This window comes from Puma concolor, chromosome A2 (assembly GCF_028749965.1).
Source record: "Puma concolor isolate L17-30 chromosome A2, mPumCon1.1.hap2, whole genome shotgun sequence".
Classification (NCBI taxonomy): Eukaryota; Metazoa; Chordata; class Mammalia; order Carnivora; family Felidae; genus Puma; species Puma concolor.
Window position 1 is genome coordinate 39,294,493 of NC_141668.1, and position 15,129 is coordinate 39,309,621.

The 15,129-nt window shown below is 40.1% G+C and overlaps 1 protein-coding gene across 4 annotated transcripts in view; it reads left to right on the forward strand.

The window, feature by feature from the left end:
• DOCK4 (dedicator of cytokinesis 4) overlaps nucleotides 1–15,129 on the forward strand; it is a 434,929-nt gene that overhangs the window by 389,078 nt on the left and 30,722 nt on the right. For all 4 annotated transcript variants that reach the window (XM_086692336.1, XM_086692356.1, XM_086692348.1 and 1 more), the window contains 4 exons: nucleotides 5,629–5,777; nucleotides 7,492–7,578; nucleotides 9,358–9,462; nucleotides 14,824–14,965. In XM_086692336.1, the coding sequence (XP_086548462.1) occupies nucleotides 5,629–5,777; nucleotides 7,492–7,578; nucleotides 9,358–9,462; nucleotides 14,824–14,965 (483 nt within the window). The remainder of the gene's footprint in view (nucleotides 1–5,628; nucleotides 5,778–7,491; nucleotides 7,579–9,357; nucleotides 9,463–14,823; nucleotides 14,966–15,129) is intronic.

Below are 15,129 nucleotides of genomic sequence, written 5' to 3' on the forward strand. Positions count from 1 at the left end.
CTATCATTCTTTGAATATTGATTTTCTTACTTTGCCCACCCCCTTTTATTTACTTGTCAGAATCCTCCAAGACTTGCCTTATATATTGAGCCTAGGTTTTTAGTTACAGTCAGGGAAAAGTACAACACAAGGTGCCTACTACATCACAACCAGAATAAGAACCCTTTAACTGGATTTAGGAACTTAAATTTTAGTCCTTTGCCACACTGTTCTTCCCAGGAACTCCTGATTTGTGGCCCCTCCTTCAGCTTTAAAAGAATGCAATCCCGAGGTGCCGGGGTGGCTCAGTCAGTTGAGCATCCGACACTTGGTTTCACCTCCAGGTCGTGATCTCATGATTCATGAGTTCGAGCCCGTGTCGGGCTCCATGCTGACTGTGCAGAGCCTGCTTTGGATTTTCTCTCCCCCTCTGTTTGCTCCTCCCCCACTCACTCACGCATGCGCATGCTTTCTCTCAAAATAATAAACTTAAAAGAAAGCAATCCTTTCTGTAATGGTGAGTGTGTTGCCAGCATTTAAATAATGCCTCCAGCTACAGTTTCACTCTATCAATTAATAGAAGGTCTGTGTTTACTCAGTTTACTCAGTGTGGAGACTTTGATGTTATCTTTGGTATCTCTCAGCCTCCCTCGAGTAACCATTCACCCATTCACGATATTCTATTGATTTCCCTTCCTAAAAGTCTAAAAGACTAAAAGACTAAAAAGTCTCTCAAAACCATTTCGTCTTCATTGTTCACCCTCACCCCACTGCCTGAGTTAGGGCTTCATCGGCTCACACCCGGACTGTTTCTTAATTATCACCAGAGTTATTCTCTAGAGCAGGGGGGTGGGGGCCAGAAAACTACTGCAGACCAACCACCTGATTTTCTAAAGAAAGTTCTATTAGAACTCAGCCATACTCAGTTACTTGGATGTTGTCTGTGGCTGCTTATGTGCTACAAAAGGCAGAACTGAGTAGTTGCAACAAAGACCACGTGGCCTGCAAGCTAGATTATAAATTATTCGCTGTCTGGCCCTTTAACAATTTCACCAACCCTTTCTCTAGATGTAACTGTTTTCAATTGATGTCTTCTACAAAAAGCAAGTTTAAGCTCTTTACTCAAGGTCCATCGTAATAAAACCAACACCTGTCTATTCAGCCTCATTTTCCCACTTGTACATTCCTTGTCTTCATCCTTAAGGACGTTTTCCTTTACCATCTTTTCCTGGAATTTTTTTCCTTTTCTTTTCCTCAGCCCCTCCATGCTCCACCACCCCTCTCCCATGGGCTGAGTTGATGATTCCAACTCTTTTCCCAGTGCATTTTTTTTTTTCAGATATCCATTAAAGCACTTATCACATTATTTTTATTAATAGTTATATAAGGTGTGTGTGTGTGTGTGTGTGTGTGTACGTACGTACCTAGATAGGTCGGTAAGTAGGTAGAGATATCCAGTTGAAAGGTGAATTCCTTGAGGACAGAAATGATGTTTTCTTCTTCTTAGTCTTCTCAGTTTAGTGTGCAGCACTGTGAGGGTTAAAAAAATGCATCACCGATAAATTTACTCAGTTAAATTTAACACCTGCAGAGATTTTTCTTCTTCAGTATCAGTAATTCCTGAGTCACTGAGGAAGCCCCAGTCTTTCTTCACACAGATGTGCTGATGGTTTTGATTAAATAGACTAAGATTTTGCAGGTGTGCTGTCAGAGAGTTTCAGTGACCATTTTTAGAGTAGTTAGTAGCCATATTTTGAGAGAAATGGTAAAGCTAGTTTTTATTAGCTATGAAAACCACCTAGTGGACTTGTTTTAAAGTCCATTTAAAAAAGAAATGAGGGAGGGAACTGAGGACAAGCTTTTCCAGCTATGTACTAGACATAGTTTGGTTCTCCAAAACAGAGTCCAGATCTGATTCTATTTTAGAAATGGGAAAATTGTTTTTCTTTAATTTGTTCACTCAACTTGCAGGTTTTATGTTCCCCGAAGTCATAAGAAGTCCTTTCCCCATGCAACATTTTATTCATCACTTCTCTGTGTTCATTTTTGTGTATCCTTGAAGAAAGTGAAAATAATGGGAAAACTTTTCTAACTTTTCTCTTTGTAAGATTCCGTTGAAATGGCCTAACCCTTTGCAGCCTTTTGTGACCATACTCTCCATTCCTAATTCATATCTAGTTTTCTCTTATGTTTTTTTGTCACATATGGTTGTCCTCACTGTATATTTGTCAAGGGGATGGCCCCTGTTTAATTATGCAGTGATGCCTTTTGTTCAAAATTATAAATACATTTTAAAAGATCGCTGGAAATTTTAGATGTGATTCATTCTTCCCTCTTCAATGCATGATACTGTCTTCTAAAGATGCAGAAGAATAACTATACACCATATTACAATAAAACATCTACAGTTTGCTAATGTGTTTAAAATCAGCCTCAGTAGTCTCCTGTGTTGCTTACGCCTCAAAGGTATATACGTTTTCTTTCATGAAAATTTTCTATAGCTTCCTTTACACACACCATTTACCCCAGATAGACATCATCATTTTCCTGAAGCAGATTCCGAAACAGGTGTAATTTATTTTCACTTCTTTCCATGTCACCATTCAGTCATTTGTCAGCCTCTCCTGATGGCTTGCCAAACCTGCATGTATTCCGGGACTTCCCAGTGGCATACCCACACCTGATTTTCTGCCCATGCCCTGGACTGCCCCAGGGCAAGCATGATTTGGAAAGCAATTTAGGGACTAAAAAGCCATCATTGCCCACCCCTCCCCTGCTTTTAAATTTTTTTTATTGTGATAAAATGTAGGTAACATAAAATTTACCATCTTTTTTAAAATAATTTTTTAAATGTTTTATTGTATTTGAGAGAGAGACAGACAGAGAGTGAGTTGGGGAGGGGCAGAGAGAGAGGGGGGCAGACAGAGGATCCATAGCAGGCTCCGCACTGACAGCAGTGAGCTCAATGTGGGGCTTGAAGTCACAAACCACAAGATCATGACCTGAGCCGAGGTTAGATGCTGAACCGACTGAGTCACTCAGGCGCCCCTAAAATTTTCCATCTTAACCATTTTGAAGTTTACAATCCAGTGGCATTAAGTATATTCCCATCTTTGTGCTGCCATCACCATTCTCTATCTCCAGACCTTTTTTGTTTGCACACACGGACACTTTGTAACCATTAAATAACTTCCATTTTCCCCCGCATCCCCTCCTCCCCCAGTCCCTGGCATCCACCATTCAACTTTCCATCTCTATGAATTTGACCTTCATTGCCCTTTAAGTCACTCCCGATGGGCAGCTGAAAAGCTTCAACTGCGGGAACAGGTTCACTCGATCCTTCTCATCCTTTTCACTATAAAAGGATTAATTGCAAGGGTATTTTTTGAATGCTCAGGTGTTGGGGAGACACAAAAGAAATATGAGAGACAAAGTGATAATTCCTGAGCTGTATATTAAGAGAAAATAGGAGTTATTCACCAGTGCAGGGGAAGAGCTTGAAGGAATAGTCTGTGAGGGACTGCAGGCGTCAGTCCATGTGGCCAGTGAAGGGAACCATGGATGGTTGACATGATAGGAGCAAAGTGTGTAGACAGAGGAACAAAGACACACATAGGGCTTTCTTAGGTGCTTGGCGTTTATTATAAGGATAGGTGGGTGATTAAAGATGAGGAAATCATCTCAGGAAGTCTCAGAGAAAACTGGAAAGCTATTCAGATACAGCACAGATCTGACAATCATTATTATTATCATTCTTGTCCCATAAAAAAGCAGTCTTCCGTGGCAACCTACATTGTGTTGGTGATTCAGCTGTTTCTGCGTCTGCCAGTTAACCCACACCCTTTAGCTGGTGCTCTCTCTGTCTGTGTCACATTCAACTTCCACAAGAATGTGGCCAGTGCCCATTAACAGAAGGTACCTCCATTCCTGTTTGGACAGCTTTCTTGTATGAGCTGACAGTTGGGTCAAGGGGCTCCAACCATGAAGGCTGGAGGCTTCCCAGGAGAAACAGTGGCAAGTTCCTTCTTACTTGTACTATGTGGAGGGACAATGGGAGACGTGAGCTGAGAGGCTGGGAGGGACCAGATCATGGCCAGCCTCCTCTGTGGCTTTCGGAGGCATATATTTATTGTTAGCTACTGACGGTTACTGGCTACTGTGTATCAGGGGAACCATGTGATCCTTCCCCTTAAAAAATCATATTGATAACAGTGTGCAAACTGAACAGAGAGGAATGTGATTCTTCGTTGGTCAGGAAAGCTTCTGCAGTCACCCCTGAAAGCCAGGAGACTGAGGTCACCAAAGATAATTAAAAAGAAAAAATGCCAGAGCCTATGCCTCACAGGACTTCCACATGTAAGAGGCAAAAGAAAAGTGATAGGGACCCAAGCCTTCCTTATTACAACTACATTTTACACACTGAGATGGCCAAGTCATAGTAGTAAGACCGCATGCTACTTTAGAGCTTTATGTGTAGTTACTCTTCAGGCAAATCAGTGAAGACCAATAATGACTATTGATACTGTGTTAAAAGTTACTATTACATCTTTTAAGAAACATACAGGGGTGGTAATTAAATTGATTAATAACATAAAGGTTTGTCCATTTTATTCAATTTAATAAATGAATTGGCTATTACAACGTTAGAGGGAAAGAATAGTTATCGTGGTCCTTCGCCAGTGACAGTGGAACCCCATCTGTTTGGTCATATTTAAGACTCATGAAGAGACCTGCAGAATGGCAAGTATTCTATTAAGTGCACTACCTGTCAACTGTTCTGAAGCCTACAGGTCACCGTTTTCATGTGTGTATACAGAATATCACCCTTTACATGTTTTTTTTCAAGAAATCCCATATCAAACATGTAATGTCTTCAGTAGCCATTACTGAAGATTTATGGGGCCAACTGGGGGTCATACCATATAACACATAACAGTCCTCTCTCTCTGTCTCTCTTGTGTCTCTCTCTGTCTCTATCTCTCTTACACACACACACACACACACACACACACACACACACACACACACACTTCATACTAACACTTCTGCCCTTTCTAATCCCTCTTCTGTTGCTTGATTTTTTTTCTTCTTCTTCGCACTTAGCTCCTCTCTGGCTTCTTTGCCCTTAATTCTGCCAACACCCTGACCCTACCCTTGAACTCCATTTTCAAATTTTAAAGCCTTCTGTTATCAAGAAGAATTGAGTTACCGTTTGTTGTTTCCTAAGCATGCCCTTTGAAAGATGCCCATGGTCTAACCCCAAGGGATTTGCCAGCGAACTTCCTTAGCAATCAAAGGCATGTCTATTTCTTTGAACCATCTCCAATAAGATTTTCTTAACCATTTTTATTAAGCCAGCAGCATACAGGCATTGCAGAAAAAAGGAGGGATAGGAAGAGAAGGCAAGAAAGAGAAAGAAAGAAGTGGGGGAAGGAATGAATACAGGGAGCCGAAAGAGGAAGTACAAATCTCTGATAATTCTATCTTCCAAGGGGAAGCCATCACCTTCTTTTGCATATATTCTGAACATTTTCTTCATTATCAGGAAATTCAGAAAATATTTTTTCCATTTTGTTCTAAACCAGCCCCATTCAAGGGGAAGTTGTTTGGGGCCCTGTCTCAATCATTGCCTTCCCACTTGGCTTGCAGAGGCTGCCTATACTCTCCTGTTATACGATGAGCTGTTGGAATGGTCTGACAGGCCCCTTCGGGAGTTCCTGACCTACCCCATGCAAACAGAATGGCAACGCAAGGAACACCTGCATCTTGCCATCATCCAGAACTTTGACCGAGGCAAAGTAAGTAGCCCTACCCACCTGTGGCCTCACCCAATGTGGTTGTGTTGCTGTCATGTTGCCTTTCATTTCTAGTTTTCTGATGCCCACGTCCTCAAGCCAGGCACCCTCAAATTTTAATATGCATTGAAAACACCCAAGAGTTTGTTAACATGCAGTTTGTTAAGATTTCCAGGTCCCACCTCTAGACATTCTGATTAGGTATGTCTGGCCTGGGGCAGGGGATTTTGTAACTTTGACAAGGACTCAAGGAGATTCCAATGTGTACGAATTTGGGGCCATGCCTCGAGAAACACTGATCTGGAGGTTTTGACACCCAGGTATTTTATTCTCTAAAAAACCATGTTACCACCCCTCACCTGCCTTCCCAAATTGGTATGTGTTCTGCCCCATCCCACTTGTTTTGTTTAAAGAATTTTACGGCCTCCCATCACATACTTAGAGATGCCATGGGGTCCTGAAAAACCTCACTGACCTAATGATGTCCTTTAGCACATCACCTCACTCCACCCCATCTCCCTCTTCAAGGGCTTGCAGTACCCTTTAAAAAACACTTATGAATCAGACCACAGTTGTTTATTGACTTGAACATTTGGATGCTTTGGTGATACGTGTCTTAGATTTAAATCTGTCTTCCAAATTGCCAGGGTTAAACAGAAGACTAAAACACGGCTGTCATTCTTGTACAAAATATAATTGCATAATTTCATGCAAGGGAATTGCCTATCTTCCTATATCTTCTCTTTCCTATCATCCTTTATTATTTATCTAAATATACTGACATATCATTTGTTACATTAATAGCAAGGAAATGCCTTTGTATCCTCCTTCAGTGGAGTTTCTATCTGTAGGATAAGCTGTTATAAAATCTCTGTCCGCTTATCTTGGCCCTTCCAAGGGGTTTGTGCTAGATGTGGCGTTACAGACTGTAGCCCCTGGATCAAATGGCTCACTTCCTATTTCTGTACCATCCACATTCTAAGAATTGCTTTTACATTTTTAAGTGTTTGAAAAGTACCATAAGAAAAGGAATATCTGACAGGTGAAAATTACATGAAATTCACATTTCAGTGTCCATAGATGATTGCTTTATTAGAACACAGGCTTATTCATCATGGCTGCTTTCGTGCTTTAACAGTGGAGTTGAGTAGTTGTGACAAAGACTGGTATGGCCCACAAAGCCTGAATTATTTACTGTCTGGCCTTTTGCAGAAAGTTTGCTGACACTTGGGCTAGACGAAAGAATTTTTGCTTTTCTGCTGGAAATTAACCAGCTGGGTTAGATCCTCACAATTTACAAGTGCAATTGAGCCAAGCAAGGAATCCAGCTTGCCAGCTGTGGATAATTGGGCCTTAGGGGTCAGTAGTAATTCCCTCCTTAGCACGGAGGGCCTATTTATTCATCTACTTGGCCATTGTGGAACTGTAGTTATTTCAAGATGATGACTCTGAAATGACACCAGAAAATGATTCTGCACCATATGTTAATGCCTGTTCTGGTGGATCATATTTTCTTACTTCCTAAAGAGTTTTAATAATTTGCATGTTAATTGCATGCTGTTTTCAAGCTTAAAGTTGCAGTGATACTATTAAAGGTAAGTTATAAAGATTAAGAAGTAAGGCTGGATGATCTGAAAGCAGTTACACCTTGACCTCTGGGTGGAAATAAGTAAATGTTGTGGGATCACGAGCATTTATGTCATGTATTTGTCCACAGTGTTGGGAGAATGGCATCATCTTGTGCCGGAAGATTGCAGAGCAGTACGAGAGTTACTATGACTACAGAAACCTGAGCAAGATGAGGGTAAGGTGCCCGGATGCATCCTAACCAGGCTATGGCATCCTTTTTTGATTAGCTTTCCAGTATCCTTCCATGAAATTAACTTTGTGATCATCTCAACATGTCTTGCAGAAAGCTTTTTTAAGTCTTTCCTCTGAAACATACTCAGCTATTTATACAGAGAAATAGCAGATGCTTTTGATTAGTGCACAAAAGCGAGCCCTTGATCCATGCACAAACATCAGGTCTGAAATATACAATCAAATCCATGATTAATTCTTTTAGTTTCCTGACGAAAATCTCCACACTGTTCAAGAGCTTCTCACTTGTACACGGATCTCTGTAACAATATACTATTGTTAGTCCCATAATCTGCACAGCAAAACAGTAGAAATGGCTAGCTGACCCATTTGTACATATTTGAGGGCTAAATTGTATAGGTGTCCACTCTAGCCTCAGCAATATGTTTTATTTGCTACACCTAAACCAAGGTCTTAGTACCCAAGAGCCCAAGGAGTTCAATATTCTGTGTCCGTGAACGAAATGTTTTGTCCCTTCTGTTCTTTTCCGATTCACACAGGTCCCTCTTGCACTGTTAAATCCTTATTCTTCAGAGTCATGAGTGTTTTGTGTCATCTTGTAACACCTCAGCTCTTCAGGGTTTCTAAAATAGGAAGCAGATTATGATGTTCCCTTTTAATTCTGAGGTAGCAGTTGAAGAGATGATATTGTAAACCTTTAACAGCCTGCAAAATCCCATACCCCACAAGTAACTCACTCAACCTGCAGAAACCGGCCCTGTACTACTGGTGTAGTATTTCATGTCGGTAGTTCATCACTATTTCTCCTAACATGAAGACCAAAGAGAAAAAACCTTGTTTTTAACTTCAGTCCATCATGCTGGCTGGCTCTGGCAGGCACTGCAGTTTGATAGAAAAACGTCGCTGTGCTTCTCTTGGCATACTGTCCCTGTAACAGAAGCGAGGTTACAATGTTTACCCAGGAGAGCCCTTGGGTATCATAGTCACTGAGATTTTTATAAACCCAAAGCATTACACTTCATGCCAACTGCTCTTTGGGGTGCTGTTACTGGGGGGCAGAGGGAGGGGGGAAGTTTTCAAGTGCAATATTAGTCTTTCTCTATAAACCCTGGGGATGATAATATCATGGAAGGAAAACTATAAGCTTTATGTGCTTCATAGTTCCAACATTGTCAGAGACACACTTAAGAGCTTTCAGCCCAGACAGCACTTTGCACTATGGGTCTCCTTTGGTTTGGTTTATCCCTGTCCAACCTGTGCAAGGTTGTACCTTCCAAATGTCCTGAATTACTGTGACCAAGGAGAACCAGATCCACAGGTGAGTACATCCAGCATGAGAATTCTCTAGAATGGTTTGGCCTCTAGTAGTTCGTTTTTTTTTTAATTCATGTCACTTGTTATTTAATTGTGAAGATAATATTTTCTTGATGGACCTTGTGCTTAGAAATTATTTTCTCTGGTGAGAACATGTAATAATATTTGATTCTTAAAAGCAGGGTCAGAAAGCTATAGCCTATGGGCCTTGCACAACTGAGGAGTTGTGATAGACCATATGGCCTGCAAAGCCTAGAATATTTATTCTCTGTCCATTTACAGCATAAGTTTGCTGATCCCTGCCTTAAAGCATAAAAAGGGAGTGAAATCTTCTTTTCTGCAAACTATAGTGAAGTTCTCCTTTATATAGAAGAAACACCCTCTTTTATAAACAAGTAGAGCTGAAAGATGAGATAAAATTATTAGAACCTCTCCTTTGCTTTGCTAGATGATGGAAGCCTCTTTGTATGACAAAATCATGGACCAGCAACGTCTTGAACCAGAGTTCTTCAGAGTTGGATTTTATGGGAAAAAATTTCCATTTTTCTTAAGAGTAAGTTAATACACTATTTAATTTGCTTTTATACTTCCAATATAGATACCCCAGTCAAGAAAACCAAGATGTTAATGACATTTTGTCCTTTTAGGACCATAATATCAAGAGATTTTTGTTTAACTTTTTAGTTTGTAGACAGTGTACTAAATCTAGACTACCTTGTTTTGAATAATTCACCTAATTATCAAACATTTCTTTGACTTTTCATCCTAAATTTCTAAGGTGACTATATTTTATGAGTAGTCTTTGCTAATTATAGTTGTTCCCCTGTGTGATTGACATTTACTGCTCTGTTTAGTCTGTGATTTCCACGTAGCTTGCACTAGAGAAAAATGGCGGGGCACTGCAGATGACCATAAACCCTGCAGTCCTATGTCCTCTAGAAACTCCCTCCAGAATCATGGGAAGAGCCCAGTTACCGCTTTTGTGAAAAGGGTAAATGTCACTCAACCAAGAGATCCCATTTATTGCTAGGATAAACTCTTTGCATCAAGGAAAATCTTCCAGATATTCCAAGATACCTAGTGGATCATAAAATATTTGACTCTATTCTTACCATGGTTCACATTGTGCCAAGTTGTATCTTACGTGCTTGAAGACTTGTTTAATACTTGAGTGCGTAACATATACTCACTTACATAAAAACATTGGTTGGGAGAGGAAAGGTTCCTCCCCCAGGCAACTGAGAAGTATCTGGAATAATTTGTAGATTGAGTGGATTCATTACAAACTTTAAATCCTCGCATACAAATACTTTGGTATTTGTGTTGCCCTGAATCTTGCTTTAACTACCAGCACATGTGAATGAACATAGGCTAGGGGTACTTGAAGGATAATGGAGAGGAGAAAGATTGGATTTCATTGTTTGCTTAATAATCATTAACTTATCTGCCTTTTATAATCAAAGTTTTATATGTATTTATTTATTCATATATTTATATATAAAGTTTATATATATACGTAGACACCAAATAGAGATATAGGTATAGATTCCAAAATATCCAAGCACCACAGGCAAAAATTCATTTTAGTATTACATGGAACAAACATAGAAATGACAGGTTGATTGAAATGACCGATTATTTTGGTGCCACGCAGACGCAAGTAAAATCTCCTTGTCGGGTTCAAAAGGAACCAACGTGATGGTGTACGTGGTCCAAAGGCTGACTCTGCAGATGGACCTATGGGCAGAGGAAAGCTTGATTCTGGATCAAAACCAGAGACAGGTTTAGAACACTTCCTGACTTTGAAAGACTGTTTTAAACATGGACATACTAGGCACAGGACTGTGATCAGCACCCCGCTGCCAAGTGCAGGTAGCCCGGATCCAGGTAGTGAGCGGAAGTGTGGACATTCTAGAATTGTGAGCAGTGCAGGGGCTGGAGACCCCACAGGAGGGTCCAGACATGACTCTGGTGCCACAGACCCCCTTCTTCTCTCAGCTCAAAATCAAGGGAAGTAAAAGATTGCATTTTCTTCCACATCCTACTCAGGGCTAATCAATCCATTACATACAGTGGGTACAGAGTTTACAGATCATAATATTTTAGATGGCCTTCAAAAGTGTTTTCATTTCTTTTAAAGATCAGAAGGGAAAAATGACCTGTTTTCGTGGAAGAAAATGTTATATATTAAATTGTATATTATACATTAGATTATTAGGTATATATTTGTCCTCATACCAAATCAGTCTCTCAGTATGATTTTTGATACTGTTTTATAGAGAAAGAGGCCCACAAAAGTCATATTGTGACCCTGATCAAATTCTGAGTGCAGATAGCAAGTACACTCAATGTGTATCTAGTAAATAAAACTGTGATAAATAAAAGCATGAAGTTTAAAAAAAAATAGAAGTAGTTTAGGAGCCACAATTTTAAAAGGACTTTAGCAAATTAGAATACTGAATTGGCTAATAGAATAAATTTTGTTAGGAAGTTAATTAGAATAAACCAACCTATGTTATTAGTCTTTTCAAAACAGCTTTTCTTGGAGCACCTGGGTGGCTCAGTCACTTGAGCGCAGGTCATGATCTCACAGGTCGTGAGTTCAAGCCCCACATCGGGCTCTGTGCTGACAGCTCAGAGCTAGGAGTCTGTTTTGGATTCTGTGTCTCCCTCTCTCTCTACCACTTGCCCACTTGTACTTTTGTGTCTGTCTCTCAAAAATAAATAAGGACTTTAAAAAAAAATTTTTTTAAAAAAACAAAACAAAAAAACAGGTTTTCTTGGTATAGATGATATTTTCTTCAAAATGAAAGAGAAGGGTTACCCTCTATTGGTTTCTAAAAGGCACCACACCCTTCAGAATCATGGGGCTGGACCTCTTTTTAGGAAATCAGATTCCAGTCTGTCCTTCAATTTAAAAACATGCAAACTTCAACATTAAAAATTTCCTCTTCATGGGGGTGCCTGGGTGGCTCAGTTGGTTAAGCATCCAACTTTGGCTCATGTCATGATCTCATGGTTCATGAGTTTGAGCCCTGCGTCGGGCTCTGTGCTGACAGCACGGAGCCTGGAGCCTACTTTGGATTCTGTGTCTCCCTGTCTCTCTACCCCTCTCTCACTCATGGTCTGTCTGTCTTTCTCTCTCTCTCTCCCTCTCAAAAATAAATAAACATTAAAAAATTTTTTTACATAAATAAAAATTTCCTCCTTGTGATCATTTTCAAGATAATTTTTCAAGTTGAAATAAGTTAATACATTTATATAAGTGTACGATTTAAGTAGTTTTTACCCTCTTGGAAAATGGGTTCTTTATTGACAATTTCTTTATGCACAGTATATCTCTGCATAGTGATTTGGAAAGAATAACTGAGATCAAGGATGAGAGAGACATTTGCTTTTCATTGTATGTCCTGTACTGTTTGGGATTTTTTTTTCCTTTTTTTTTAACCATTGGTGTGTATTTCCTTTTCAAAAGAAAAAGACAATGAAAAAAAATTTTTTTTAAGTATTAACAAAGGTAACCTAGCAATTCGACTCCTGGGTATATACTCAAGAGAAAATATATGTCTACACAAAGACCTATACACAAATGTTCATAGCAGCATTATTCATTATTGCATAAAAGTGGAAGCAGCCCAAACGTCCATTAGCCTATAGATAGAAAAACATACGGTATATTCATACAATGGAATATTGAGCAGTAAGAAGGGAATAAAGTACTGTTACATGGTACAAAGTGGTTCCGCCGCTTTGTAGCATATATTAAGTAGAAGAAGCCAGTCACAAAACACTACATGTTGTATGATTCCATTTATATGAAATGTCCAGAATAGGCAAATCCACAGAAACAGAAAGTAGATTAGTGGTTGCCAGGGGCTGGGGTGGGGGATAGGGGTGCAGGGGCAGAGGAAACAAGGAGTGACTGTTAATGGATATGAGTTTCTCTACAAGGTAATGAAAATGTTCTCAAATTCAACAGTGGTGATAGTTGCTCTGTGCATATACTAAAAACCTTCAAAAGGGTGTATTTTATGGTATGTGAACTATATCTCAAAGCTGTGATGAAAAAAGTATTGATCGGAGAAATGTTTAATTCTTTTTTATTTCCTGACAACTCCAATATCAGATGCCAAGTTTATTTTTATTTCAGAATGACTTTTTAACACCATTAAATGATTATATGCTTAGAATAACCCGATTTTACAACCTGCTCTAAGATTTAAGCATTGCTTTAATAAAAATGTTGCAGTTATTAGAACAGTCAGATACTTACTTTGGGACTTCTGTAATATGCAGGAATATATATCATATATATAGTCTTATTTTACCAAGCAAATTTATTATCTTTTGAATAGAATTAAAAAAAAATAGTATCAGAAAGTATACTTTGTTTTATCTAGAAAGTTTTAAATATGGGATTGTTAGTGCGGGGGGGAGGGGGAGTCCTGATTTCTAGGTAGTCTGTCTTAGCCTGTATTACCAAAGGATTGTGATTTATTTGGAGGTTTGTGAAGAATTGTGGCACGTTTTCAGAGCCCATTCCCTGCTCTTTTTTCTGCTTGCCTCCACCTGCCTTTTCTCAGCTGCAACCCTGAGCCCCCTGCCCCCTGCCCCCTGGTTTCTGACTTCTTCCAGGTGACTCAGAGTTCTTCCTTAGGGCATTTGTGTAATTATAAGAATCTCTGAGAACCTTGGGCCTTAGCTCCCCAAGACCGTGAACCATGCCCTCTTTCTCTTAAAGATCTTTAGGGCATGTCACCTACAACCTTTCGTGGTCCCCATAGCTGCCAGGAGTTTTTTCTGGATGTGTCAGCCATGTTCAGTGGAGACAGAGCTCAGGCCTTGGTCTCACACCTGAGTTTGAATCTAATACACATGGCCAAAGTACATAAAGATCTTGATCTGTGGTTCCCAATTATAAAATGGGGCAGGATGTGGGAATGACCCCCTCACGTTTGTTGGGGTTAAATAAGATATATGCAGAGTACCTAGTCAGTGACTGTTTTCAACAGTTGTAACTTCATTATTATTCACCTGTCAGGAAGAGTTCCTCATATCTAACCTGACTTCAAAGGTGCTTTCCAGAAACCTGCCCATCTTTCCAGCTCTTTAGACTACCTCAAGGATAACCTTCACCATTTTTTGCCTGAATGAGAGACAGTCCCAGCCCACAGAGTGCTTCTATATCTTGTAAAAGAAAACAAACAAAAAACAAAACAAAACAAAATAACGTCCAACATTTAGGAAGGCCCTAAAAATCCTAAGTCTTATCTTGGGCCAGTTAACAAGACTCTCGGCTACAGGAAGCCAAGCCCAGTTTGTTACGGCAGGGAAGTTTCCCATTCCGGCCCTGCTGAGAGCAGGAATACAGACGGTGATAGTCTTCCTTTTTTCCATGTAGGAATCCAGTGTTGAGGATCCGGTGTTGATCTCTGTGGCCTTTATAAAAAAAATGCATTAGGGCACATTTTTGGAGATTGCATTTACTTTCTTTTCCTCCAAATTGAGAATTCACCCACCAAACTCTGATATCCAGCTTATCAAAAAAAAAAAAAAAAAAATCTTTAACACATGTGCTCATTAGCATTCAGAGAGAACATGATTGCTTTGTTTTATACTTCGGTGCTCTGAGAATCAGATGCCTCTTTGCACCTCATGCACACAAGCTTGGCACATACTACTGAGTCTCATCAAAAGCAGTAGAAAGTGAAGCTCATGATCCTTGCCCTGCATTTTTCATATCTGGGAAAATTTTTCAGACTGTGTCAGTGTTTTAGATTTGTTGTTGTTGTGACAGTCTATTGATGTGAGGCATATGCTCCCTTACTGCCAGTGCCCTATTTTTTGGCTTCTCTCTGTAATTAATGCACTCGATTATTTGGCTCTAATTTCTTTTTTTTTATTTCTCCTGCAGAATAAGGAGTTTGTGTGTCGAGGGCATGACTACGAAAGGCTGGAGGCCTTCCAACAGAGAATGCTGAATGAGTTCCCCCACGCCATCGCCATGCAGCACGCCAACCAGCCTGATGAGACCATCTTCCAGGCGGAAGCTCAGTGTATCCACACCTAGGAGGGGCTGCAGTGAGTGCAGTTAGAGCCGCTGGCCGTTAGCCGCAGCGCATTTTCGTGCAAGGCTGTTCAGCCTCTGGCCCCCTCTGCCATAGCCATGTTCTCACTCTCTCTCCTTCTCATCACCTTGATGTCAGCTTAGCTCCTTCTG